This window comes from Musa acuminata, chromosome BXJ1-2 (genome assembly GCF_036884655.1).
Source record: "Musa acuminata AAA Group cultivar baxijiao chromosome BXJ1-2, Cavendish_Baxijiao_AAA, whole genome shotgun sequence".
Lineage (NCBI taxonomy): Eukaryota > Viridiplantae > Streptophyta > Magnoliopsida > Zingiberales > Musaceae > Musa > Musa acuminata.
The window spans coordinates 31684697-31711066 of record NC_088328.1 but is presented as its reverse complement, the minus strand read 5'-3'; the positions used below and the strand labels follow the sequence as shown (position 1 = coordinate 31711066).

The 26370-nt window shown below is 35.9% G+C and overlaps 1 protein-coding gene across 4 annotated transcripts; it reads right to left on the bottom strand.

The window, feature by feature from the left end:
• Positions 1–874: 874 nt before the first annotated feature.
• On the bottom strand, positions 875–26359 carry LOC103976550 (DEAD-box ATP-dependent RNA helicase FANCM). 4 transcript variants are annotated; one of them, XR_010486036.1, is made up of 24 exons: positions 26200–26358; positions 25761–26094; positions 22719–22862; positions 20644–20726; positions 20425–20539; positions 18432–18523; positions 18122–18176; positions 17930–18051; positions 17005–17118; positions 14932–15125; positions 12933–13063; positions 11605–11665; positions 10167–10237; positions 8388–8437; positions 8143–8308; positions 7867–7994; positions 7443–7778; positions 7309–7369; positions 4456–5562; positions 4172–4226; positions 3855–4004; positions 1688–2747; positions 1486–1590; positions 875–1399 (listed from the first exon to the last, which is right to left on the bottom strand). XR_010486036.1 is itself a non-coding variant. In XM_018822510.2 (22 exons), exons 1-22 carry the CDS (start codon positions 26356–26358, stop codon positions 2165–2167), a joined length of 4269 nt encoding a protein of 1422 aa, XP_018678055.2. In that variant the 5' UTR covers position 26359; the 3' UTR covers positions 1668–2164. The 4 variants fall into 4 exon arrangements, 3 of the variants coding, with proteins under 3 accessions (XP_018678055.2, XP_009390065.2, XP_009390067.2); XM_018822510.2 differs by lacking the exons at positions 875–1399; positions 1486–1590 and having other exon boundaries at positions 1668–2747; positions 4456–5520; positions 26200–26359; XM_009391790.3 differs by lacking the exons at positions 875–1399; positions 1486–1590 and having other exon boundaries at positions 1668–2747.
• Positions 26360–26370: the final 11 nt, after the last annotated feature.

Below are 26370 nucleotides of genomic sequence, written 5' to 3'. Positions count from 1 at the left end.
GGTTGATGTGATCTACCATGTCGATTTGAATCATAACTAACTAACTAAAAAGCATTCTTTGACGACTAGTGATTAGGAATTCCTTTTAACTATACCAAAGGTTCGTTTCTCCCTCGTCACTCCTCGTCCACATCGAGTATCCAACTATTTTGGGTATCGAAGAGACTAAGTTATCAATATCGTTTTTGGTATGCGTCTTTCGTTACATGAAAAGCACAATAACAAAGTTATCTTTGTAATTCAACAAGTCTTAGTTAGATATCCGCTAATGCATTCTCTCAACTGGTAATGTGTGAGCCGAACGAAGACCAATGTTGGTTGGTTGGGTGGGTGGTTGGGTGTTAGTGTTGAATGAATAGTGAGAAGAATGAAAGCTCTACCAGCTTGTAAAAGACAAAAGGATCTATTCCGAGTCCGGTGGATTTGTATGGATGGAGTTGGGACTCTTGTCGTCTCTCCGCCACCACCGTTCCATTCTTCTCCACGAGGTGGTGGAGCTGTGCGTCTGCAAGCAAGCAAACAAACCGAGATGGGAAACGGCTACCTACCCAACCATGGCACCGTCCCATGTTTTTAACTGCAATAAAGCTTTGAGGTTGACGGGCTTCTAGAGAGAGAAAGAGGACTGGCGTTGTCAAGCTGCACCTACAATTGAGTTGGTGTGCTCCGGACATGATATATGGTAGACATGATAGTTGGTCACTTGTCACATCACCAAAACATTCGAGCAAAATATTCTCATTAAATCATTTAATAATATTCTATAACCGATGGCATAATGATTTTTTTTTTTTTTTTTGCACATAACAAATATGTTTGATTTGATTATCGGAGAGATCTTATCATACACACTGGTAATAAAATAAAAGGATCATTTTTATTTTTTTGGTCGTCGATCTTATCATACACAATGGTAATAAAATAAAAGGATCAGGTTTTTTTTTTTGGTCGTCTCTGAGAACCATTCTTTGCATTGCATCCCCTATCAAGACTTATCGAAAAACCGATCATATAACTAACTACTCACTTCAAAAGTAGGTGGTTGATGGAAAAGTCCATGGAGGCAGCTCAGGCTGTCAAGGAAATCTGAAGTTTTGACTGCTGATAAGTTACGGAACTGTTCCAACTGGTGTAGACGTGTGAGTTCTAGAAATCTTTTCCTTGTCTTCTTCTTCTCTTTTTCTGGGTATTATCTTCTTAGGCTACACATAGAATAGAATACATAACCTACTTCCAAAGTAATGGTCCCCATCTCTCTTAGCTTGAAAGGTATTATCCACCGACAACTACCATATCCTATGATCTCAGAAGGTTCCTTCCATGACTTCTGGTGGAAGCAATAGTGACCGGGCTTTGGCTTAGACCTCGTGGGAATGGAATTGTTGCTCTGCCAGACTTCCTGCCATCAAAAATGGGAGTATCAATAATTGTTGGCAAGTAAGTATTAATTTAGGTAGGAATAAGTATTGCATTAAACCTACTTACCAAATGTCGAAAGCAAAGATATGATAGATAATATCTCCAGCTCTGCTTGTTGGACTTTTTGATGGTATTCATCAGGGTTTGCACACTAATCTCAATGCATGGGGACTACGATAAGAGAAAGAAGAGTTGGATAAGCTCAATTACTGACAAACTCGCTATCATACAGAAAGAGCACCATCACATACAGAATCGGTAATTTAACCTGTGATTTATATTCTTCTTCGCCGTAACAAAGTCGATAATTTACAAGTTCTACATGCAAATAATTCTCCTTTGCCTGCTTTTGCCAGACTACAATACACTGGACACATGCTCAATAATAATATATCCCGAAGACCCAATCCATCAGTCATCTGCTTTTGCTTCCATGTGTAGCCAGCTCATTTGCAAACCAGTTTTCCTGTACATGTTGGTACCGTGCCAAAAACATTTCCGTTTATCGAAAGCTTGATATGATCTATAGATAAAATGTTCAGTTATCAAAGCTGTTCAGGCTGCTGCCCTCAATGCCCTTGAGCAGTAGGCATTTTTAATCCTGGCCGGTCTCATGAACCTTCTTAGCGTGTTCCGAGAACTGTGGAGACTGCCAAAAGTGGGTGCTGAAAGCTTGTACCAGACCAATCACCGCAAGATTCAGTACCCATCAAATGGAGAAACAAGCATCAATCACTCCCGAGAATTACAATCCCAAGTCAAATGAAGGATGATTGACTTCATTGATTTCTGCAGGAATATTAAGGACTGTTGCTGGTGGTTTATCCACATGTAATCTGGTCTTGTACCTTAAGAGCTCAGTAGCTTGTGCTTCAACTGCATCAAGATCAATACTCTGATAGAACTCATCATCGCAGAACACGTCATTGCCAATTCCGGTACTCCCAGGTTGATAGTGTGAAAATTCCTTGCCCAAGGGTTCTGAATGCACAGTGCTCTCGAGCTGGAAGTTTCTAGCTGGTACGGAGCAAGCATTATGAAAGCTTAACTTTCTTTTTCTGCTTTCCAATTTACTCGATGATTCTCTTTGGATGCTACTTTCTTGACCGCACATTGTTGTCAGATAGCCCTGCTTAGAGTCCGCTTGGCAGGATATAGAATATCTACCACTAGAATGGTTTGAAGATTGTAGGCCATTTTGAGGAGTCTGAAGGGAACTATGAACTTTCACTGATGAACAGCTTCCACTTCCAGTAGCTCTAGAAGAAACGGAGTCGACCAAACATTTTGGCAGAGTTTCCATAGGTGACTGGGTGAGAAGAGAGCGCCTGCAAAGAAGAGATATAAAAGCATATATCTAAGAATTGAGCCACCGAAGATAAAACCTTAAAACAATTGAAAATACATCTAAACTGATACAAAAGACCAAGTATCATTCAGATTGAGCAAACAAATTATTGCAAGAGGCTCAAAGGAAATCTAGTTATTAGTCATGCTATTTTCACAAAAGAAAAAAATAAAAGGCCCATCGAGAGCCTCCCTGGGGTCAAAACCTTAAACATCGATATCACAAGTTTCATGGGCATATTATTTTTGATAATTTTAGATAAATAAAAGACTAATCTGGAGATTAATCATTCTACCCTCGATAAATACTTGATATATATCAAGACAGTAACCATTTAAAGGAAAGACAGCCATAGACATCCATATGTAGGGAATAAGCTCATTTAAAGGCTTGATAGTTACCATTTACCACCATTGGTCATACAACAGATAATAAAGAAATGAATTTTGGACAATGTGTTCAATTATTCTCGTTGGCTTTGATTTTCTTTTAGTGGACAACAAGCATGCCTTAAATGTGTTTCTCAAATTCAAATCTAGGTTCCAACCTATTTAGTCAGACTTTACCACCATCAGTTCAAGCAATTTATCTAGGCTTTTGAGTAACCTATCCAAGTTCAACCTATCAAGGGTTAAAGTAAGCTCCAATCTACTGCTATAAGGTTGACTCATGGAGCACAGGAACCTCCAGAGGCCACAAATTGATGTCTCAACTTACCAAAAGAGGAACTTGTGCAAATAGTAAATTGAGTGAGGAAAGCAGCATATAATCAGATATGATAACAACAAATCAGATAAAACCGTAGTAAAATGTTACATGTCAATTAGAAGATGTGATAGTCTTTTTCTGACGTAATCAATTCTACATAAATCAAGAGAACACTCTCTTCAATGGAACTTTACTATTTAGCTTTCAAAATAAGCCAAGTAACTAAATCTTACACGTTCAGCTAGATAAAATTATTAATTTAGCAAAACATAAGATCATGGTTATTTTTCTCACTGATTAGCTCTTGAAAAAACATGATTTCAAGAGAAATTATCTGGAACCACCTAACTAATAGGAAACAAAGAACTACTATGGTTACCTATAGAAGGCCAACATGTCACCTCCATTAATTTCTGTCTGACTACTTGCTTCAGTAGGATTTGTTCTATCGTCTATGAAACTGTCCTCGTATTTGTCATCATGTTCATCATCTTCCTCATCCACGGAAACTTCTGCATCCTCAGAAACCCTGAAGCCAATAAGCGACAAAAAATTCTTGTTTTCATATTCTCACTTATATCATGTGACAATAAGAACTTGATGCAATAAAGTAGTACTAGTAATCTAGTATTGTAGATGTAAGCCTGTTGGAAATCGAAGACATGCAATAGGTAAACAAGAAAAAACCAATCTTACTCGGCTTCCTCTTCAATGAAGTTGTCAAAATATTTATTTGCCTTCTGCTTTCTACCTACATAAAATTACAACCAAATAATGTCAATGTGGCTCAAATATTGATTCACAACTAGTACATATATGTTATATTTGTACTTGATTCCAACAACTGAAAGAGGCAAAATATGCATGATGGAACTGACATCAGAAGAATTATATATACATACATACATATATATATATATAGAAAACTTAAGGATAAAAGCACAAGATTAAAAAATGTTTCTGATGTAAGGTGATCTTACCTTGGTGACAGTCAATTTCCTTTGGTTTGCTCAACACAGTAGGTCCAGTACTTTTTGACACACAGCAATCGTACTTGTCTGTCAAAGTCCGACAAGATTGCCTTTTGACTTTCTCTCCATATTTGCATAACCTTCTATACTTTGGGGCTTGCATAATTGTTTTTGATGCACCTCCAGAACTCATTTGCCACTCATCGGTGCTAGTCACTGGATTAATCAAAGGAGTTTGCATTTCTGCAACTAAAGGAGAAGCTGATTCTTTTATGTCCATGTCAATCACATTTCCCTCGGTGTTGTATAAGTCCATTTTGCCTAAAAGCTTGCTGACATTAGGAGAATTAGAAGATAGTGCAGGTAGTTCATTCTTTAATACATTGTCTAACATTACTGTTGAAGATGGTGCCCTGTCAACCAGAAATTTGTTCTGAAGCATGCTAGCAGACTCATCTGATGTCAGACCAGCATGAACCTTATCTACTTTACAAGTAGAAATAGGTGACTCAGGAACAATGCCTTTCTCAATAAAAAGAGTGAGTCTGGGACTTAGCTCCACACAACTAAAAATTTTGCTAGATTCACCCACCAATGTAGAAGTTATATCTTTTTCCTGGTCACCTGGTGTCTCAGCAATCTTGACTTCTGTAAGTTCAGCATTTTGCTTAGGAACCGGTGTCTGTGAGATAGCATTTATCCTCCCATGCTCTTGTTGCACATCAATGTTAGGTGAATGAGTTCCTGCATTTAATGGCAGTTCTAAAGCATTTTCAAAAGGCAAACCATCATGCACCGGTGACGACACTTTTGACGTGATCTCATTCTTTTCTTGACTTGGAAACTCTTTCTTGTTCCTCCTGATAATTTCATAAATTACAGAGCCCTCAAGTGGAAGGACAGGTACATTTGGGATGGAAACACCACCTAAAGCATTTACTTTGACAAAATCTCCTCCAAAAAGAAATCTATGAGTGGGGGGCGTACAGATGGTGGCACCAGACCCGTCTTTACTTCTAGAAGTTCCACCAGCTGGTTCTTCAACATCAGAAGTTCTCCCTTGTAACAAATTTTCTGGAGCATCATTTTGAACATCAGTACAATCTTTAGTGGTATCTGCAAATGAACATATCTGTTACCCAACAAACCTTATGAAAATATGCTTACAACTCATACTGTCGATTGTCTAAGCTTGAGATAGCTCTTCAAGACTCAGAAACTAAAAAGCGCTACAAGAAATTTTACAATCAAACCCTGTGTTCAAGCTAACAGTTTATTGAGTATAAAAACTTCAAAAAACCCAGAAAAACAGAAGAAATTTCAGAAACAGAAGGAACACTACTACATTGTTAGACATCAGCAGGATCAATTTAATGCCACAACAATCCATTTGCCATAATTTCATGTTTAGTAGATAGGATGCAGTAACATGACCTAAGTTAGTTTCATAGATACAAAAGATTGTGCATAACCTACAAATCCATATAGACATGCCAAACCCAATACATTTCAAAACACCTTAAAAGAAATAAAAGAGACATTCAATAAAGAAGTTAGAAACGAAAGATGCAAATAATCATAAATCTGTCAGAAAATGTAAAAATTTGAGTTTTTCAAGTTTTAATGGGAGCCTCCTTGACAATATGGAAGGACAGCTACCAGTGTAAATATAAACCAAGCAAGTATTATTTTGCATTTTATACAATCAATTTACTCAATCAGTTTCCATACTTGTTCATACTAGATATCAGAAATGAGGAAAATATATTTCACAATAAATTTTACAGAGAGACTATTTTTTTCTTTTTTGAAAATGAGTTCTTCTAGAGGAGCTGAATCAATAAGCAAATGCAGGTTTTGTTGCCCCAGTAAGGTCTTGCAATTGATATATGCAAAGACCACAATACGTTCACCTACACAGTCCATGCAAATGCTCCGTACACCAGTCACATCATTAAACTTATTCAGGATGCATATTTTGATTCACCTAGACTCCATGAGAAAGAGGCATAACCTTATCATGTCATAAATTAGTAAATCAACTCATCCTTACAATATATAAACAAAATATTCAGTTAACATACAGTAACTATCATTTTTCAACCCTTCAATATTTTTATCAGTGTAAAGACAATTCCTAATGTTGCTTTAATTGCCAAAAGTTTCCAAATTGAGGGTTCTCACAAACAAAATTCATCCAAGGAAACTTCTCCTCAAGCTTAGCCAATATGCTACCTTTCTGCAGCTTTCTAAATCCTCTTACAATAACATAATTAACCTTTGAGAAATTAAAGAGGCAACAAAATTCTGACTAAATATCCAGCTCCTACCAAATATTCACCGATATTTCATAATGTCTCATGTTTTCACCCTAGTGCATGAACAAAAATCAAGAGGAAGTACACCAAAGGTAAAGATTATAAAGTTCTTAAAATGTCAAGATTGTAGTTAACAATTAATTTTGATTTGAAGACAATCAGATAGATGAAGATGGCAGAACGTTTTTTCAGCTATTGTCCATCTAAGCCTTGATCTCTAAAATAGCTAGGCTACTTCTGGACATAGCCTAACTGACTCGAGTAACAAGTATTGTTGAAATCTTCCCACTCTGTCTAACCAGAGTGAGACCAGCTCCTGTAACCAGAGGATAATTATACCTACATCCATAGAGCAATAAGTCTCCCGCTTAGATATAAGATGCGACCGTAAATGGAATTATAACTTTGCTAAGTATTATCCATGTCTAAAGCTTAAATATAGTCCACACTGGAGATCATTTGATATATTTGAAAATTCTTAGGAAAAATCTTTTCGGTTATAGTCATAAAATGCTAAAATTAATACTTTAATCACAACCGATACCTTGCATAGTATTATTCTGTGAAGTGATCATACCAGCAATGGATTGACTTGAGGCGGCAACCTGAACGTAATATCAAAGACAGACTCAATTTCACATAAGTATTCAACTTTCAGTGTGTAGTATATGGTCATACCTCAACCATCAGATCCTTCTTGGCTCTGGAAAATGATAGTCCTTCAAGACGTTGCATAGCATCAATTAACATCATTGTTGTCTTGAATGAGTGTCTTACTATATGTACTGCAGAAGGGAAAGTTTGGAAGCCGGGGAAGGCAATAAGAGATGGTCTCCATGTATCCGTTTTGGATGGATCAAAATACCTAGAAATTAGATCATGCTCTTCTTTTGAAATTTTATTCAGAAACGGGGATTGATGTCCTGATTCCTCTTTTATTTTCTTTCCACGAGGGATAAATTGTTCTATTGACAGTTCAACAAACTGCACTTCCGGCTTACAAATATGTGGAACCTATAGATCATATGAATGCCCTGGGTCAGACATACATGAAAACAACCATTTAAGGCAATTATATAACGTCACCAATGTGATGCCGCACCATTCTAGGGCTATCATGAAAGTTAAAGCTATTGATTCCACCATTATGCATGTGCTTCCTTACAGTCTTGCTGGTTGCTTGTTTCTTTAAGTATCCCTTGAGCTCAGATCCTTCACAAGCTAGAACTAGTAATCAAAGTCAAGGTCATTTAAAACTGAGTACAAATGCTGAAGCAAAATTATGTAAGCTCAAGTTAATTACAAGAAGAAACTTAAAGATATTTGTCCTAGTTAGCAACCAATAACTGTAAGTAATAAAATCACAAGAAAAGGATATCTACTCTCCCATCATGCTTCCTTCCAGTCCTTCCCATGCGCTGGATCATTCTCAGAGGTGAAACATTTGCATCAAAGCAAATAACAAGATCAACTTCCGTAATATTTAAACCTTCTTCACCTATTGATGTTGCCACAATCACATTGTAACCGCCAGTTCGGAATTTCTGGGGAATTGTATACAAAAAAAATATTAAGTAGCTATTTCCATACTTTAATATTGTCATGGGCACGTTTGATACCTGCCTGTAGAACAGCTTGTTGCACTTTTTGAGACTGTCCCTTCAGTGTTTTACCTGGAAAAATGAGCCATGTTTACTAGCTACAAATATAAAATTGTTAATCAACTTTAGAGAGAAAACACATTACTACAAAATGGTTAACAGGTAAAGCAGCTTGGTTGATGAACGACTTATTTAGGAAAATGTTTCCATCAGAAATTAGAGGAGGAACTAACTAAAACCTCAAAAAATAACATTGGTTTTCTATATCTTGAAAACAGTAACACAATTATTAACTAAGCAACCTGACATTAATTGCTCAAAATTTCTTTCTCTAAAGATGTAATTAAATGGGATATACAAGTGCCTACCTGGATTTCTGATAGAAGTACATGATTTTCAGTTTGCAAAGCAAGGATCTAAATACCAATCAAGCCAGAATGTACCAACCAATATTTATTGGTCCGACCAAACACTGAAGGTAAACCATACCACTCAGATAACATTTGGTGTACAACTCATTTACCTTTTTCAGTTACCAAAGGTTCACAAGCAACTACATATTGTTGAACTATATCATATAATATATCAATTGATTTCCCCATGGTTTAGCCATTTGAATGTATTGCTTTACAGGGTGTCAAACCTACCAAAGGACATGATCAGCATGCAAAATCGGGAGTATCAATTGAGATGTTGGTATCCATTAACCATTTCGTGGGGTCTTTTGCATATAAACACATATTTATGGTATATTATAAAAAATCTCTCTTATTGGTATCTTCATCCTAGACCCAGATAACCCATCTAAAAGCCAGGTCACCACACGAGCTTAGTGAAACTAAGAGAAAATATATAATCAATTCAATGAACGATATGAATCATAGAATCCCTATCAGTTAAAGAGGAAATTTTCCAGTGGCAAAGTTCCAGAATTTCTGTTTATAAGAAGGGGGTCACAAACCAAATTCCTTCATGCTAGTGTTAAAAGCAAGAAGAAACCTCATCTCCCTATTTTATTATCAATGTATCTGAAACAAATAACTCCATTCAATTAATTTCACTTTACAAACTTCTATAGAGACCACAGCAACAATCTGAGCCCAATCCATGATGGCCCAACTCACCCAGGCTCTTCCCCAATCTTCCAATCCCTTCATCTATAGGAGTCAAGTTCTCCCTTGACAAAATTAAGGCATGAGACCCATGAAGAGTTCTGGGACCTAATCAAGACTAATGTCTTTACCATCTTCACTGATTTCTACCAAGATTCTAAATCTATCAAGTTTGTGACTCATCAGTAAATTCAATCATATTTACACTAATTAAGTCAAATATATATACCAGCTAGAATTCTAACGGTAAGTGTTCATTGTAGGGTTTTCCAAATATGTTTCTGACAATAGATTATTACAGTAGAGAAAACGAAAGACGAGGTAATTATCCAATATGCAGAACATGATCATCAATAAAAATAAAGAATCCATTCATCATCAAGATAACACAAATGATAAACAACAAAATCAACTGGTGATGAAGAATTAAAGATACCAATCATCAAATTCTGAGACAGAAAAAGTTTTCTTCCCATTGGATCAAAATTTGGAATACTGCTACTTTCTTTTTTTTCCTTTAATCACTCAGAAAAAGTATTATATAAAAAAAGCACCCAAGTTTTATTTGATAAAATAATTATTGTCCCCTACTAGATAGGATTGTTGGATTATTAACTGTACAAATGACTTCTTTCCTGCACATGCACACCAAAGCAGATAATTAAATCAATCTGAGAAGACCAACAAACCTGAGTTTTGCCCGACAAACTCGGTGGCTTTAACAAGGTCACCAATGCTAGATAATGTGTCCATTATATCTCTGGAATACCATCACAACCAAATATGATCTCATAGTATTTACTAATAGAAAAGAAAATATACAGAGAAATGTACATGAGCAATTAAATTTTTGTTACACATCCAGGAATTTATTACAAAGATTCCTTATAATCATCCCAAGCATGGTATGCAATTTCGAATGGTACCGCTCGATACGGGCAATACGTACCGGTTCGACGGCATACCGGTACGCAGACTGTCCGCTACCGGACGGAACGTACTACAGTGCTACAGTAAGAGGAAGAAATATTTAAAACCGCTCAGTACGCCCTGGTCATCCCAAGCATGGTATGCAATTTCGAATGGTACCGCTCGATACGGGCAGTACGTATCGGTTCGACGACATACCGGTACGCAGACCGCCCGCTACCGGATGGAACATGCTACAGTGCTACAGTAAGAGAAAGAAATATTTAAAACCGCTCAGTACGCCCTGGTGTACCGCTCGATATATGGTACCATACCGTACCGAACCAACCTCAAAACACCGGTACGGTACGGTATTGCATACCTTGATCCCAAGACAGTTTTAAGACAATTTCCCATGTAGAGGCGACAAGAGTGTTATAATCAAACTAAATATTAGCATCAACAAATCTAACAACTGAGATATAAAATTGGAGCAGACTGTAGATGAGACTTCATAGTACACATGAATAAGCCTTTATATGGTTGGCAAGATGATGTCAACTACTAACGACTGCTTGCAATTTTTTAATCATACCTGTGGATGATTAAGGGGGTTGCTACAAAGTAAAGATTCTTAAACCTACCTGTGGCAATTTAGTAGTTTCAGTTAATAACATAGTTACAGCACTCCAAATATTTATCGACAAGAGCACCATTAATAATTTAAGATTCATACCACAACAAGAAGCATAGTTTGGCAGACTGCATTTGCATTATCAAGTGAAAGATTGGGACAACCACTCAGGTAAATTTCAAATCATATGTTGTCATTTTACTAGAAAAACCAGCTCAGCCACATTTCTAACAGTTAAATCAAGGCTTGCGACAAGGTCAACCTCTTTCTGCAATGTCAATCATAAAATTTAAAGCAACTCTTAAGTTGCTATCCGAATCTCACATTCCAATTCTTCCAACATATGGTTCTGCAAGCAGTAGCAGATAACACAAGATGCATATCCTCAAAAGTTCCGTAAAACCCTTTTGGATCTAAATATGAAACATTTTGATGGACTTAACATACGACAGTTGTTACAAAGCACCACATGTAATTTTAGAGGCAATAATTATTTTTTATTGACCTTAAGGAACATAAGGAAATCAATTTATCGTAGTATGCAATCAACAAGAACCACCAAGTAAAAGGACAATTTTGTTTACCTGACGCTCCCCCTAAAATTGGAGAAGATGATCACTCTCGACTCCTTGAAATCTTTTCTTTCTGCATTCAGATAGAATATAATGATAAAAATTGCCCAAAATGAGATTTCATGAGAAAACTAAGATGTCCAACATGAAGCAAAAAAAATCTTAACTGACTCATCAATTAATTGGAAAAAAGTTGTATGGTGTGACCTTTTGATAGGTACCACCAGCAAGGTTTGACTAAGACAGCTTCAAAACTTGCCAGTCACTTATGTTAGAAAAGCATGATATCTTAAATTCTTAATACAAGTCCAAATGACCTATAGTATCATTGCAGAAAAGAGAGTTCAACTACTCAAAAGACAGAAATTAGGACAGGACCTTGATTGACGAAATATTAAAAAGGCACCAATTATATAAAGTAGGTTAATGCAAGAATTGTCCATCAATTTTAAAAGGTTTTAAAATTTGGCAGCATCCTGAAAAAAAAGGCCTGTAAGAGGTATGAAACGAGCTATCACAATATAGCAAAACCCTGAGCTGGAAACAACACAGCCAATACCACAAAATAAGACGAGCAAAAAGGTATACGTAAGATTTTCAGAATTCCCTTCATTGTCATGACCTAGGCCCTAAACCATATGGGCCTAGCACTTGAAAGAATTATTTAAAGGATGCTGTCCGGATGTGAGTTGCCGAAATTATCTCATGATAGCCAACATGTGATACGGGACTACTTTGGGGTATCAAACTCTTGTATCAAACAGTCTCCCTCGTGAACTCCGTGATTGCATTTGCCAATCAAGAGTGACTGCGACGTAAGTTGGCATCCTCTATTAGATACATCATGAGTAATAATCTTAATAATGTATAGCTTTGACTTTTTTAATAAGTGAACCAGAATGACTTGTAATAAGTTCAATCTTAAAAACTAGGCATGGTGCTCTATTCCTAGTCAGGAAGAGAATTATCAGCCAAAACAACCAAAATGAAAATCCTTAAATCATTGACAAAATGAATTAAAATTGAGAGGAGGAATATAAGTCTTAGTGACTTCAACTCGTAAACAAGCAACAAGACGAAAAGGTTGCTTGAGAAAGAATCATAACAAATTTTCTGATGTTATTATCATATGCTCCATAGAAAATGGACATCATGTACAAGTAGACAGGATAAATGCTATCCTACACCGATGAGCAAATGAACAAACCTTATTCATAACCACAATATATATTGGCATCAATCATGAGGATGATAAAACAGATAAAAGCCAAGAAGCATTGTGAAGAAAAAAAAGGATTGCACAAAACATTATAGAAAAAATAGATCACCAAGGTACATACTGAAATGATCCATTAGAATTTCTGTCATTTTTACTAACTTCGGATTTGGAGCACCATGTGACAAGCTCCGCTGCATTAAAAGTTTTGCTTTCAAGACGGTTTCATTCTTGGACATCATTCTCGCAAATGACCTGCCAATGGAAGTGTATATTGATATATAACAGGTTCGAGATCCAACCACCAAATCAGATCAAAGAGACTTAGGAGATGAGAAAAAAGACACGGGTTTCAAGCTTGTAACATAATAGATAGAATAGCTCCGAAGAAGATATTCAGGAAACTTTTGGGCGGCTATCAACTTTACTCATAAATTTCATTATAGAAGAAGAAACCCTAATATGATAAAGTTCTAGTTACGGGATGTGCTTTTGATCTCAAATGCTGCAGTAATCAGCAAGACATTTCATGATATTATATCCAACTTGAAACTAGACGGAACAAGGTCTTTAAACCAAGAACAGTAGACATTTGATTAGGTGGCCCATGTAACATATGGTGGCCCATGCAGACATAGACTAGGTGTAAGATCCATTTACAGTCACACATTCGACCATTATACAACTAGCTAAATTTATGGTATATATGAAAATAAATGCACATAGGGGGATACATGTCTTCTCATCCCAGTTCTTAAAATTGTTATTTTCTTTCTTGTTTTTTCGTGTCATGCAGATTGACTCTTGTTTTACAATTGATAGGAATTTTTAAGACCCTATAAATCAATTAAAAGCCATACATAAGTATGCAGTTTATCCAACTTAAATAAACAAATAAAGACAATAAGTATCTTAGTAAGAAAAATGATTCCAATGGATAGATAAGTAGCCAAAATTGTTTGTCAATTTGGGCACAAGAGCCAGATTAATCCAGCTTTTACAAGAAACTGGTTCCTCTAAAACTACCCATAAATATCAACTATAAATCTAAAAATTCAATAAAGGTAATTATTTGAACTTTGAAGAAAGGGATCATTAAAAAGAACTGGCATATATGTACTTGAAGAGTATCAGTGTAAGATATGTATCTGATATAGATTAGAATATATATCATACAAGTTTCATTGTCTTAGATATTTTGGTACAAGCATGCACATAAGAGCCATTAAAAGCAAAGCTTTTCTCGGACCTAACCTCCAATGATATTGCTTTCATGTTTGCACACCACAAAAAAAATTGTTGACAACTTGGCATCCTGCATACTAAATGAAGTTTAAATGCTTGGTGTGTAGGGTAACTAAAGGCGATGCCCATTGGCGGAATGGTGTGATCACATAAGGTAACTTGTCATACATTGCCAGTGCCAACACATCCCAGGTTAAGTGCCAAAACCCACATTAAACATAAATAGGTGTGCTTATTCTGCACTGCCACTATATGGCATGCAAAAATGCACCTTGAACATGCACTGACAAGAACAACATACATACTAACACAAATATATTTCTCCACCGTGCCAATATTCCAATAGGTCTTTGTCATCACTGGACGACAACCTTAAACCCTCAAACTTTTTTAAATGAATTACCAGTTTTGCTGGAAAAGGAGAATGAAAATTATTGCATCCATAATGTTGGAGATAACTTTGAGCTTAAGGTGTTTCAGATATGTCCAACAGAGACCAAATTTTGAGGATGGAACTAGAAAATAGAGAAAAATTAGTCAGAATGACTTACAAATGCCAAATTAGGAAAAACAAGATCAAAAGGTGCTCTAGCAGAAGCACCAAACAAAATAACATGACACATTTAGAATAGAACATGGGAAGCTATAAGTGATGATGAAGTCAGATTGAGACTATAATGCTCTTTTAATATAATGCATCAAAATATAGACAAAGGAAATCTGATGAAATGACATATTAAATGGCAAAAGAGCTCATTTCGATCAAATCACTAATTGAAAAACATGGTGTGTGTGCATGTGTGTGTGCTCAAAAATAAAAATTAAATCACATCTACGTAACCAGGGTATATAATGGCAAAAGAACCGCATGAACATACCCTTGCCTCAGTTTTTCTTGAAGCATATCATATGCTGGCCTCACACCATGGCTCGAAAGCAACTTCCTTATGTGATAAAGGGTAATTAGAACACCAAAACATCCCTCTACTTCTCCATATTTTACATGTGGAAGACTTGATGGAGGTGCTTGACGGAATTTATCCCTTGAATTAAGTAACTCACAGGGGCTCCACTGGCAAGAAGCAATAATATGTAAATGAAAGCAAAAGACAAGGCGGACATATACAGATGTCTTTGACAATCACCAAGGGAAGAATAATCAACAGATAACTGAACATGTAAATGATAGAATAACATGGAAACACAAATAAATGTGTACGACCACTAAATCTCACCTTTAAGCACCAGAAGTATATTAAATACATAAAACAATTAATATTTAGTACACTTGGTAATTATTCATGGCTTCATGCATCAAGTGAATAACATGCAGTACACAACAGAATTCTGCCCAGGAGAAAAAACAAACAAAGTAGTATCATATCCTCCAAGGTTTGAACAAAGTATTAGAGATAAGCAGGAGGAAATTGCATGATTGCAGTGTGTCAAATGGTCAAACCAGCCACATTTAGGTAACATTGACCTTGACACAGAACAAGTTAAGTGTCAACCAAAAGATGGCCTGTTTTAAACTTTTAATAAATGTGTCCAAAAATTAAACACTTAATTAACATATTTATTCTCTGGTTGACCACACAACCTGCTTATCTCGATTAATTAAAAAGGTCAGGTAGAATCAGGTCAGCTTGGAACTCTGCTTCAAGCTTTAGGTCCATCCAGTAATCTGACTTTATAGTTCTCCAGAATCGACTTAATGATTACCGGTGTCTGATTAAGCTCAATTTTACAAGATACTTGTCATCCATTAACAGATTAAGCTTTAAGATAGCAGAAGTTCAAATCAAATGTATTGACTCAGCTCAACAACAAAGGTACTGCTATTGGTAGTGTTATTGGACAAGAATAAACACCACCATGTTCATAGTTCAGATGATAAAACATCTTATATTGCATGGACAAAAAATTGAGAATCAAAACAAGTACATATTAGATTTCAAAAATCAATTTAAAAAATCAGTAAACCAAGAACTGATCAACTAAACTGGAATCTAAAAATGAGGCAGGAAAAGTTCATTACCACATGGTGTAATTACTATTTTTTCTTTCAAGGCTTTGCTAACCTTCACATCCTGCTCCCTTAAGTTATAGCAAAATTGAACAGGAAATCATATAGAAAAATCAAAGTTCTAGAAACCTTTGTGGTTAAATTTAATAATGCAAGCTTTTTATTGGAATTTCTAATTTAATTGACAACAGAGAATCAACAGTCATAAAGTTTCCTCTTTTGAGTTAAACTAAGCTGCAGGCTCCACTTCTGGTGATGTTCTTTTATCAGTTCCTCCAATTCCAGCATTGCAACCAAACTCCCTGAGAACACAAAGATTGATTTTATATAAGGTGCCAGCGATTCCTAAAAGCAACATCCACCAACTCTGGGATTCCTAGAAACAAAAGTTAAATGTTCGCACCAATGAAGAAGGCTAATGTATCTTGTAGATCACAAGAGCATGGACTACTACCCTGAGTACTTGCTGACCGTCGATCCCTACAAAATAGTGCATGATAACACACCGTACAGGACACCAAACACATTCTATGACACGAATGTGCTTGCACCCACACTCAGCATGCTAGTATTATGTTAGCAAAGAGATCCTAGCTAATAGTGGAAAGGTCCACATCTTCCTTCTCTTGTCCAAGCAATTAAGTCAACTACTTACATTTCACATATGTATCATGGCTTAACTTAAACCTGCATCTACCAAGGCTTAGGAAGCTAAATCGATCAGCAAGCAAAAGCTTCTGAGTGATTCTACATGAAACTAGGTGCCGAACCAAACAAAACTAGTAAAACCTGATACACAAACTTCACAGGATTGAAGCAAGCTACATCCAAAAGGACAAAATTGACAATGAAGATAACATAAAAAATGTACAAGAAAAATAAGGTATTCCTCTTGTAAAATGCTGCATAAGGGTCAATAACATACTTTTGCAGCATCCCTGTTGTGCAACACGCCAATTGTACAAAGCCGAGCCACATATGGATGTATACCTTCCAACAACAAATTATTAATCACACTTGCGTCCTCGCTCATTGCAACCTGTAAGTTCACATATATTAGTGCAAGTATGAGTTCAGAACATACAATAAACATTCGGTAAACAATTGTTGGCCATTGAGCAATACACAATCAAGCTCAGTGAATGCTTGGCAATGCTTTTTGATTAATAATCATGTTTATGTTCTTCAATTACCATAAAATTTCTAAATTTTGGAATAATAGAAAGTTTAAACATACAACTAAAATTATCAGAATAGAATGTCCTTATCAAGTAACTATTCAACTTGCATCTCTCAAAGATCGGGGAGTTCATCTAATCCTTGAGATCATTTAACTATTCACTTTATTCAAGAAATCACCCCCCTCCCTACCTCATAACCCATTAGGGCAAAAGCCCCCAGCTCCCCCACCCCAAATTTGAATGTGCGTTTTCTTTATACTGACTGGAATGTGTCTTCTTTTCCACATTATGCTTGTTCATTAATCATTTCCTCCATACAAAATACTCAATGAACATCTTCTTGTAATTTTTTGTTTCTAAATGTCAAGGTCGTGACCACCAAAGTACACTTCTAAAAGCAAAAAAAATAATAATAATGCTTTTTAGTTGTAAAAGTAATATGCAATACAAGCTCTATGGTAGGTGTGTGGTGCTTGCAGAAGCATTCAACAAAGCTACCAACCTCAGGCAACCATGTTTGTGCACAGAAATGGCCTGTGAGGTGTTTGGATAAAAAAATCAAGTGTAAGATCATATCCATTTTGTGCGCCATATTTGTTCACACACCCAGGAAAGAAAGAATGACATATGGACCCCATTCAATTATAAGAGATCTTTCCTTGTGCATACCTGTATTAATTCGAGTGTCCTGTTATGCACATATGGGCTTACATCATGATCACTTTCACTGCGATACTCCATGGTTGAGATATGCAAATTATCAATGACATTCTGAACCGTCCGCTGTTTTGCTGAGTACTCAGATAGTAAGAATATATGATAATATGTCCTTGGAGATTCTTTAACAGATGCAGTACTTACATCCAGGAGTTGCTGTCAAAGCGAGAATTCTTAACTGCACAGGAACAGTCATTAACTGCACAAAAGAACATAAACAAATTGAGCATTAAGAGAAGATGTCCACAGCAACTACATAAACAACAACAACCACGACGACGTAAGTCCCAACTATTTGGGGCCCACAGCACCTACATGCAAGCCTTAATTTTAACAGGTTCTCCAATAAATATATCAAGCAAACAGGCCAGTTACTAGCATGGATGGGTCAAATAACCAACCAAAAAATATTTAACTGCTATAAATTAGATTGATAACTTGTATTAAGAGACACCTCACGAACTGCGACCGAATAGGAATAGTTCCCCAAAGCCCGATGCGCTTCATCAATCACCAAACAAACAAGTTGCTTCACCAAGCATATGCCTAACAAATATCACAAAGTATAAAAGATCAGAAAAGATGAAGGCCACTAGTGAAGAAAAAGAAAGAAATCAGTTAATAGAAACCGATATGCATCATATACATTATAGTCAATTACATCTTCAGGTCTTCTATTAACAACTAAAACCATTTCTTGTTCTATCTACGATCCCCGCATGTTCACCTCGACATTCTCATTTTTCTCACACTAATTTATTGGATATATTATTTTGTTATTATCCAACACTTTGATCCATGAAAACATACTGGGCCTTACAACTTGTTTTATTTTTTATAAATCAAAGTACCATACAATGATCACAAAACACAAGTAAACATAGAGTGAAAAATATGAGTACAAATGTTTTGAGCATATAGTTCAACAAGTGCATCTGCATATTATAATAAAAAGCTAAAGTCAAAACACAAAAGCTCATCAGAAATGATGTTTGCACATTAGTTGGGTTCAAAATCGATCATTAAATACATCTACTTGTTACAAAATGTTAAATTCAAAAACCAAACGCATATTGGATATGATATTTACATCACAGTTAGGTTCAAAATCAAAATAATAGTCATCAGATACTGGGGCATCATGATGACTCAATATCCTGCAATCGATTCCATTTTTTTAGGCATAGATTTTAAAATTAAGTCCATTCGTCAATCAAACGATGGTTTGTATCTCATATATGGGTCCAAATCCTTGTCAAAATGATTAATCCAGCTAATTGCAAGCTTGAAGTGCAAGAACTCAGATCAATTACCATTGCCAATAATCTAGTAAACCAAAGCAATATTGTATTTTCATAAATTTCTAAGAACAGCTATGCATGAGCAGTTATTGTAGTCACGAATGATTCTTTTTTTAACGCTTTTAAAAAAGTACATTGGATAGCCAAGGTAATGATAAAAATACACCAAAGCACCATTAGTTAAGCTGTTAAAAGTATGATGGCATTACCAGTGATCATTTATTGTATAATGGAAGATAAATCTAGTATTTATCTTCTAGATTCGGATATGCCACTGTGTCTTATTTGTTTGAGTTAAGAACCTGAATGGTCCAACCCAATTCCTCAACTTGACATCACTAATTGTGTAATAATGAAGAAACAAAAACTTTCTTATTATTACCAAAGTAGGTGTGACATCAACAGAATGCCATTATGTGAACTAACAATATAGTCAATCCATCAGGTAGCAACATCAGCATAAAATGCTAAAGAACTAGAACTTTTTGAAGCATCCCATATAAATTTCTTCTAGAATAGTATAATATATAAGCAGTCCCAAGGTGGAATATGACATGTTCAACCATTTCACCGAAAATTTTTAGAAATCTCAGAGATGAAGAATAAATTAATCAACTAAAAACAGATCAAACAAAGTGACAAGTCTTCAAAATTTGATTAGTCGGCTTGATTCTATGAGGATGATCCCAACCAGCACCTGCCAATCTCGAGTGAACTAGGCATATTGTAGCGGATCCTGCCTGATTCCAGACATTCACAGAATAAATTGTGACAAATTTTAAGCAGTTCAAATCAATTCTAGTTGAATCACTAAATTCAGTCAAGCCAATAGGTCCTAGTCAATCTCATCCAATTTGAATTCGTCACAACAATCTGAATTGGTCACCGCTTGAACAGATTTTCTCAACCGGTGAATAACATATGTACTCTGTAAATGCTAGCCTCCAAGCACATCAAGTGAGACCAGGAACTTGAGAATCAATGCACGGATAGAATTTTCACAAATGCCATTTTTCCATTATAATAGGATACACCATTTAACCACAAATCAATCTAGATTATAATAAAAGTACTACTGAAAACATGCCATAGTTCTTTAAGATATATTTAACATCAAGCAGCAACCAGAAAAGAACTAGCTATCACCAGATTGAATGTCCTTTTCTAGCACTTGTGGAGTGACAAAAAAAACTCTCTTGGATTTCCAGAAAGCCGATCGTTTTGGAGGGCTCATTTGACCTGTCATATCAATTGTCCACTCCTGCAAACAGTTTGATCCCGATCTTTTCACAACTTTCATTTATGAATGTGTCAATGATATGCCTAAAGAACAAGATCAGCGAATAGGAATAAGAAAATTAGTACCTGAGGTATCCCAACAATATTATGACATGCTTCAATCTGTTGCATAACAAGAGGTCGTGAAGGGGCAGTGAATACAATTTTACCTGAGCATTCACAAGTATATGTAAATCAAAGATAATCATACAAAGAGAGTAATAATAATCTCTCATAAAGAAAGACAACACCTTTAAGGTTTATTTTAAACATGCATAAAAATTAGTTGAATTAACTTGTTCCAATTTCCAGGCCATTAAACCGAAGAACCATTTTTTCCAAGTAACTAAAGTGAAAGTAGTTGTAAACTATTGTGATTGCATTAATCATTAAATCCAATTAATTTAATATGAAAGATCCAAAACTAAAATTCAATTCATGCTAGTATTACATCATAACCAATCAAACACCTAGTTTTGTTACCTTTGAGAGTAGGCCACTAACACAAACCAAAACTTAAAGCATCAAGTTACTAGTAGTGTTACTGTAGCACTGCTACAGTGCGCTACAGTGTTACTGTAGCGCTGCTACAGTGCGGACTGGTACAGGGCGGTCCGCGTACCGACAACTTGTCGGGCCGGTACGGCTCGGTACGGCAAACCCTGCTTCCAGGAAATTTAATAGATTCCAACAGTCAAGCAAATTTTAACCAGGTCCTGACCAAATTATAGCCAATTCCAACCCAAGTTTACATAAGTTTTGACCAAACCTGACAACATTCCTCCACAGATCCTGACTAATTTTCAACGCCTTCAAGAGACAATCCAACCCGGCAATTACTCTGCCTATAATTGATTCAGTTTGATCTCAATTTACTTCCAATGATCAAATGTAAAACTGATTATAGTTTCATAAATCTTACTCATCACTTGGATTCCAATGTCATCTGTAAGGACTAAGGATCTAAGGGTTCAATAAGTTGTCACAAGGACTACATGGATTTAAATTTTCATGTCATTGTAACGAATAGGAATCTAAGAATTCAATAAATGGTCATGAGGACTTCAAAGATTCAAGTAAGAGTAGCTGTGATACTTCATGGTACAGTTTTAATCTTAAAGGCCAACAGCAGAGAAGCATTGTGAATTTGGATAGTTTAGCCCAACGGCATAGGGACATACCAACTGAAACAATTAGTATGAGTTTCATGTTGACATACTACATACTAATTGATACATATAATGTGTTGATACAACCAGAACACGCTCCACAATGTCAACACATGTCCATGTAACCTCAAAAAATACCTGGTGCACATATTGAACCAACATAATTATGTGGACCACATAGTCCAACAACAAACAGCACCAAAATTTGTGCTTCAAATTCCCACACTGGAAATCAGAAAATGATTAACTATAGAGATGAACTTGAATGCCATTTGGTAGTGTAGTACCTAAGGTTTATACTTTTAGGGCCAAATCTGCAGGGCCCTTATTAGGCCAATGGGCCAATTAGGATCCTGATATATTAGATTTTTCTACATCCTCAGTACCACTTTTACGTTGTTTATAACTTTATCTAATATAACTTTTACATTGTTTTGTTCGTGCAACTAAAATGATCCCAAAAAGTACAAAACACCCTCAGCCTATGTTCTTTGGTTAAATTATACAGAATTCCATCCTGACATTGTTCAATAATTCAAATGGAAGTAACAGACAGACTCAACAGCCACCTTTAAGCATAAGTAAAAATAAAGATCAAGTAATTTATATTTTTCAAAATAAGATGCTGAATACTGTAGCCCATGTAATGAAGTTCAAAAGGAAACAAGACTTCGCTACAACTTGCAATATTGTACATATACAGTTGCAATGTGCTACACTTAATTAATCATAACACAAGTTCTTTTTCACAAATATAATGTATGTTGAAATGCACTGTGTGATCTAAACTTGCAACAAGTATCTCAATTATTAGTAAGTGGAATCCACTAACATATGAAACTAATTCATTGCTAAATGATCTTTATTCAAATTATCTCAAGATCCAGACAGGCACTTGTTCTCTGCATTATAATAAAATGTAAAAACAATAAATAGATTGTAATAAAACTCATTTAAAGTTAATCTAATATGATGCACCATCAAAGATATTACCTTCAGGAAACCATCTATAGTAGTTATACATCACCACAGCAGCAATAAGTGTTTTACCCAGTCCTGTTGGCAATGCTACTAATGTGTTTGAAAATAGAGCAGTCCTTGCAATAGAGAACTGGTAATCACGAAGAGGCACATTCACTGCAACAAATCCACAGGTGAGAAGTAAAGAATGTTGCAAACATACTATTTGTAATTAGATATTTCCCTCTTCTCCTTTTGTGACCAATCAAATAAATCTAAAATAAATGAATGTGATTAAAGATATTTTTTTATAAATGTAAGACAGAAATAAGTTCAAGATACAGGATAATCTTGTTGTTCTTGAATACAGCTATCTTAGATTGAGATAGAAACCCATATACTTCAAGAGCCATTATGACTGTAAATTACCAAATTAAAAAGATATTGTGTGCTTGCTTAAGGGATTTATTTTAAAAGCCTAACGCTACCTTGGTAGTTGCAGGAGTAAATCTTGGGCCTCTCGGCAAGAGAATTTAGTTTTATACTTGCTACAGGATTTGCAGGCTTAAAGATGGGCAGCACTCATCACTCAGAGGTGGAGTTCCCCACCAAACCGTGTATGATTTGGCAAACCTTGTTGGTATTTTAAAATGTAAAGAATTAAAAACCTAATTATTATTGATTCGACAACCTTATTAGCATTTTTTAAATGTAAAAAATTATAATTCCTTGATCTGCTAAAAAGTTTGGTGCAACTTTTTGGCCCACCTTAACATAATTAGTTGTAGAAATGCTTTTAGGAAAACTTTCAGGTGGATGATTGACCCACCAACTTTAAGAGGGTTAACATACAAAGTTACAAACTGTACCTAGGTTAAGCTCAAACTCTGCCAAATTTTTGCCTTTTTTCCAGCAGTATTCTGTAATCATATCCCACAAAAAAGAATATAATGCCTTTTGTTCTGAAAAGCTAACATATTCCTAGAATAAACATAACTGCTCCACAAATATCTCAGCTCTTCTGGTAAGGATCATAGTTTGATTTATGAAACTATTATTGAAGGGAAGAACAATTAAGGCAATCTACATGAAAATCTTCTCAATTCTGGAACAGTTCTTTAGAAGTTACCTAAGACAAAAATGTCCACGATATAATTTATTTAACTGATCAGACAAGCACTTTATACACAAATCTTTCCATTGATATATGTTTCTAGTACATAATCCATTGCTTGGGGTTCTGGTGCCAAAATATCAAACCTGTTTCATGTTTATTTGATGTAAGAAACAACAATTCCTGGTCATCAAAATCATGGCGTAAATTTAAAAATAACTTTTAAAAAATAAAAGAAACTACTAAACGTATTGTAGTTTATGATTTTGGATCTACAGTTCTATACATTGAATGTAATAAAAATAATAATAAATTTTCACAATCATAATTTTACTAATATAGTGCTTTCATATCAATATTTCAAAATGTTGCTCAATCTCTTCACCATAAATATTTTCAGTAATTATTACATAGTTGATTATATAAAAGACAAAAATAAAAAATTTAAATTATTTCATTTAAAGGTTTTGATTATAAACTAATACTAAATGACAATCATGAAATTCTGAACATGTTCTTCTTGAATAGAAAAGCATCATGCCAGATCTTTTTTCTTTATGAAATGTATTCTTTTTAATCAGTCTCTACTTGTCCATTGAGAAAAACAGGTCCTAATCAAAATCCATTGTGATAACATGGCGACACTCAAGCATGGTTTGCAATATCGTATCATGTCACTCGATACGAGTAGTATATCAGTACACCTTAGTATATACCATGTGTCGGTATGCTCGGTACAGGTCGGTATATATCGCACCAATAGCTAATCGGTACACCGGTACAGTACGATATTCAGAACCTTACACTCAAGTAATACAAATTGGAAGTATAAAAATTGAAGGTAGATAAAAAAATAATGAAATAAAGTTGAAAGTCTGTGGATCCAATCTGATTCAATCAACCAAATCCAGAAGCCCTTCATTTTTTTCGGGAAATCATCATGAAAAGCTAGACATCAGTGTATCCCGAGATGATTCGATTAATCTGGCAAACCCAGGCAACTTCCATAACTGGTCTGGTAGGTTTTGTTGCAGATCCAAGCAATTCAAGTAGTTCACAAGTAGTCAGGTCAAATTCTATTTGAATTTATCAGTTTATAACTAATCCTAGCCAAATCCGAATCATTCTTAAGAACCTGAACTCAAAATTCAATTCAACCAATCAGGACTGATCCCAATCTTAAATCTTATGACAGCCATCAAATTCACTTGTGGTCCTGCAAAACTTAGTCATGGCCTTAGGCATCTTGTGTCTTTTTCTAGATTAGGTCATTCCAATCAATTAATTAGCAACAAGTTCCGTGATTGAGTTAATAATGACTATGGTACATTGAAGAGTATGACAGGTTCCTTTGACAAGAAGTACACACCTTTGTGACCATTATGTTGGAGAAGAGACTTGTCAAGGCACACAACATAGTAGGCAGAAAAGAACAACGAACATAATAAGGAAATCTGTGTACGAACTTGCCCCCCAGACAGGGGCATCTATGACGGCAATAACAACAAGTTGTAAATCTGAGTCAATCTGAGTCATTTAATCATTTTTTTCAGTTACAGGGCACTATCTCTAGTCAAAGTAAGAGGCATCAAATCCATTTTAATTATTTATGGTCAAGCATTCAGATTACCCCTTAACAAAGAAAAAATATTATCCACTGATACAAAGCTACAGATTTATTTCTCTTAAAACTCCCAATCTCTTTGTGATACCAGTAACTTATCAAATAAATGAGAAGGCCCAAGATACACCAACTCGTTGCAAAAATTACAGACAGCATCAAAAGCAGAAAAGATAGATCCCCATGAGTCTATGTGATTTTACTCAATTATACTAAAAACATAATATTTAAGACTCGATAGCATAAGGCGTTAAACTGATAACAGACTCACAGAAATGACAAAAGAGTAACAACCGCATAGAACAAGATTGGTTGGCAGAAAAGATCCATGCAATCCTACCAGGATAAATCCAGGTTTTGGCAGCTTCAAGGTCGATATCGACAGCAAGCTGCTCATCTCCACCAACAAGATTCTGCTCCTCCTTCGCCTCCCGACCACGGGATCCAAAACGATTCCCATCATCATTCCTGGTGCGTTTTGTGCCGTGAAAGTCCACAACGAATCTATCTAGAGTAGACTGCCGGCCCTCACCGCCACGTCGCCATAAATTAGCCGGAGCTCCCGCCGTCGCGACAGGAGTGGCAAAACCTTGCGGGTTCGAGGTGGAGGTCGAGGCGGAGGCGAGTTGGCAGGCGTCATCGATCTCCCGAACGGCCGCCTCCCAGTCGAATTCCTGCGGCAGAGAAATCGTGCGGAGGGTTAGGGTTAGGTTTAGGGTTTGGGGGCGTCGGGGAAATAGAGGATAAGAGGGAAGACTAGAGGAGGTGGGGAAGCTCACATCGTTGTCGTCGTCGTCGAGAGGGAGAGCGGGCGTCGCCATTTCACTTCCTCTCTTGGGGGATTCCTCGGATCGAGCGGAGATGGGAAAGGTAGGGCGAGAAGCACAAAGCCCTCGTTCAATCCACTCGGCGGCAAACCATATCAAACGGGAAGTCATCCAAAGAAGATG